This window comes from Arachis ipaensis, chromosome B10 (assembly GCF_000816755.2).
Source record: "Arachis ipaensis cultivar K30076 chromosome B10, Araip1.1, whole genome shotgun sequence".
NCBI classification, from domain to species: Eukaryota; Viridiplantae; Streptophyta; class Magnoliopsida; order Fabales; family Fabaceae; genus Arachis; species Arachis ipaensis.
The window spans coordinates 135,941,573-135,944,578 of NC_029794.2; the positions used below are offsets into that span (position 1 = coordinate 135,941,573).

The 3,006-nt window shown below is 36.7% G+C and overlaps 1 protein-coding gene across 1 annotated transcript; it reads right to left on the reverse strand.

Annotated features, from left to right (window-relative positions):
- Window positions 1-1,722, reverse strand: LOC107621818. The gene is made up of 2 exons (XM_016323809.2): window positions 1,069-1,722; window positions 1-504 (listed from the first exon to the last, which is right to left on the reverse strand). The coding sequence occupies exons 1-2, from the start codon at window positions 1,384-1,386 to the stop codon at window positions 127-129; spliced, it is 696 nt and encodes a 231-aa protein (XP_016179295.1). The 5' UTR covers window positions 1,387-1,722; the 3' UTR covers window positions 1-126.

Sequence of the window (3,006 nt, forward strand, 5' to 3'; positions counted from 1 at the left end):
TACTTCCGAACTAACTTTTTTTTTTTCTGGGTTGATCACAAAATTATAAAGTGCCTAGCCAGCATTAAAAGGATGGGACTAGATGAGGTCAACAAGCAAGTAACCTATATAATATTAGTTTGTTTGTTATTTGTTAGTAGTGAGCCCTCTCTTTCTGTCTAGAAGTCCCTCCATGATTACCTTCTTCTTGTAATCCTCCGAATCTAAATCCACGTCCACATGGATGACGTCGTGTTGCAAATGAGAAGCGGCAGTTGTGACCGTCTTAAAATGGGGGATGTAGTATAACCATGCGGAAGTGCAGAGTATGGCACATAAGCGACCCCAAAACACCATTATGACCAGAATGACCACTATTATGGACATTCCCACCATTGGCGCGTACTTATTCGACTTTTTCTGCTTCGTTTCTGTTGGCTCTTGTTTTGCTTCATCATTCAGAGACTCTCTTCGTTGTTGACGCGTGTCCTCCTCTGTTCTCTTTTTGCTCGCCCCGTGCCTTGTCTGAAACATAACACGCAGTATAATAAGTACAAATGTACAACATCTCTTACCGCCTGCTTCCAATTCATCGACATATATCAACAACACTATTTTTTTTAAGAATTTATTTATAAAAAATGTTAGCTCACTTACCCCAAATTAGCCTACCTTTTACATTACCTTTATTAGCCCCCTTTGAGCTTTTTAAAAAAAAAAAAAAAAAAAAAATTAAACATGGGGTAAATTTTTGCAGTGTCGGACATATTATATTATTGCATTATTAGTCTTCCATTAATAATATAGAAAAAGTCTAAGGGGTCAGCAATTTGATTGCATTTTGGCCAGCATGGAACCAGCAGAGAAATGTGAGTCATTGGATGATATCTCACACCAATCTCACACCATCAAATCATCATTGATAGCTAGTTGATGGCTGCCAATCACAAATGTTGCTGGCCCCGTAGCATTGCTCAATAATATATACACAACCTTATTCGAATCAATATATAGTAATAATATAGGGTACAGAATTTTACATGAAAGATCCATTACGAGTTAAATATATGTATATAGTAATACGTATACCTGCGAAGGGGTATAGTAGGGAGTAGCCGGCTGTGGCGGAAGAGGCACAATTGACGACGGCGGTGGTGGAGCTTGAGGCTTATTATTGTGACGGAGAGTTGACTTTGGTGGCTTGGGCTTGGGATTGGAGTAATGATCTTCAAGCGGCACCGTTTTGCAGGAAGTATTTCGGATCCGAATGATGAGCCATGAAATCCAGCTGCGTTTCTTCCTCGTCCGTTTCTTGATTATTGGGTCAGACTTTTTATTATTAGTGGATGCTGTGTCGGGTGGTGGTCCAAAACAGCATAGGAAAATTCGGTTTTTGGTTTTGGCCATGTGTGGATTTATTAATTAAAGATGGAAGATCAGGTAAGTTGGTTTTAGCTATGGCCTATGGGAAGAATATCATGATGAATTTGATGGAGAGTGGTGGTGGAATAATGGTTGGCTTAGTCCATAGCAATGAATAATGATGTTGTTATTGACGGCATAGTATAGTGATAGAGGTTAGATTAAAATATAACGGAATTTGAGGTATGCATTGCATATAGTTTGTAAAAGTAGTGGTTTGGAGGGAAGACTTGGACTTTGTCTTTTAATCAGTCGTCCAACCTAACCCCTTCCCTTCATCCTCACACGCTTACTCCTTTCCCACGTTTCCACTTCCTCTCATTCAATTCCCTTCTCTTCTCACACCAATATTATTAATAGAAGAGACAAAATTAACATTTTACGTAAAAATGATTTAACTCGTAAAATCGTTAGATTTAATATAAATTTTATAAAATCGATTGACAATAATTGATGTTGCCTTTTGGATTATTTTTCATTGAGAAAGTATAGATAATGAACTCCATATGCGGCCAATTTGAACAATTTTTTAAAAATAATTTTAAAATTCTAAAAATTAAGATTAATTTTAAAAATATAATCCACCCAAAATCAACTTCTACTATGATTTCCCGCTCTAATAATTCTTTTCGCCGCAATTTTCCTTGCGTCCACCCCTTCACTGCGTCTCTCGGCGGCGCTGGCCACTCATCATCTAACCCTGATGGCGAGTGATGCCCAACCTTCCACTTTCTCTTAGTGTCGTCGACCGCCGCAGCATACAAACCTCCTTCTGAACGCAATGCCGCCCCACACACGCAGCGCTCTCACTTCGCAAATGCAACACCGTTGCACGCACGCACACAGCGTTGTCCTTTGCCGCACGCACACCCATCGCAAAACACAACAACCTCCATCGAGAACGTCACTCGTCCATTATTCCGTCGCGAGCCACACTTGCTGCAGCTCTGTCTATTAACCGTGCACCAGTCGCCACACACAGTATCGTCGTCTAGGTTTTGGATGATTCTTTTAATAAGTTTTAGATGTTTCTTTTTCCTAAGTTTCAGATGTGCTTTTTTATATGTTTTAGATTTTTTTTATTTTTTTTAGGTTTTGGATGATTTATTTTAATAGTTTTAATTATTTCTTTTCTTAGTTTTTGAATGTTTTTTAAATAACTTTTTTATACGTTGTTTTGTTAGGTTTTGAATTTTTTAAAATAACTTTGGATACCTCTTTTTTTTGTTAGGTTGTGGATGTTTCTTTTTGTTATATTCGGATGTTTCTTTTTATTAAGATTTTGAATTTTTGTTTTTATTTGGTTTTAGATTCTTTTTAGATTTTGGATTTTTTTTCATTTGGTTTATTTTAATTATTTCTCGTGATAATTTGAATTTATGTTTCTTTTAAAGAGAGAATTAAAAAAAATCTCAATTCTAATTTTTTTATTAATGGAATTCTTTTTTACTAATTGACTGCAGTTGACTGCAACCCTAGTTCGTTATCTAGCGGGATTGTTTTCCATTTTACAAAGCACATGCCTATTCAATGTAAATCATCAGTCTAATATTTTTAAATTATCTCCTACACCTGCTATCGAAGACATGCACGATGACAGAATAA

Bases quoted from the DNA above. Each gene is read 5' to 3' on its own strand.
- LOC107621818 (XM_016323809.2), bottom strand. From the start codon at position 1,386: ATGGCCAAAACCAAAAACCGAATTTTCCTATGCTGTTTTGGACCACCA. The intron at 505-1,068 runs GTATACGTATTA...GTTATGTTTCAG, and splicing joins CCTACTATACCCCTTCGCAG to ACAAGGCACGGGGCGAGCAA.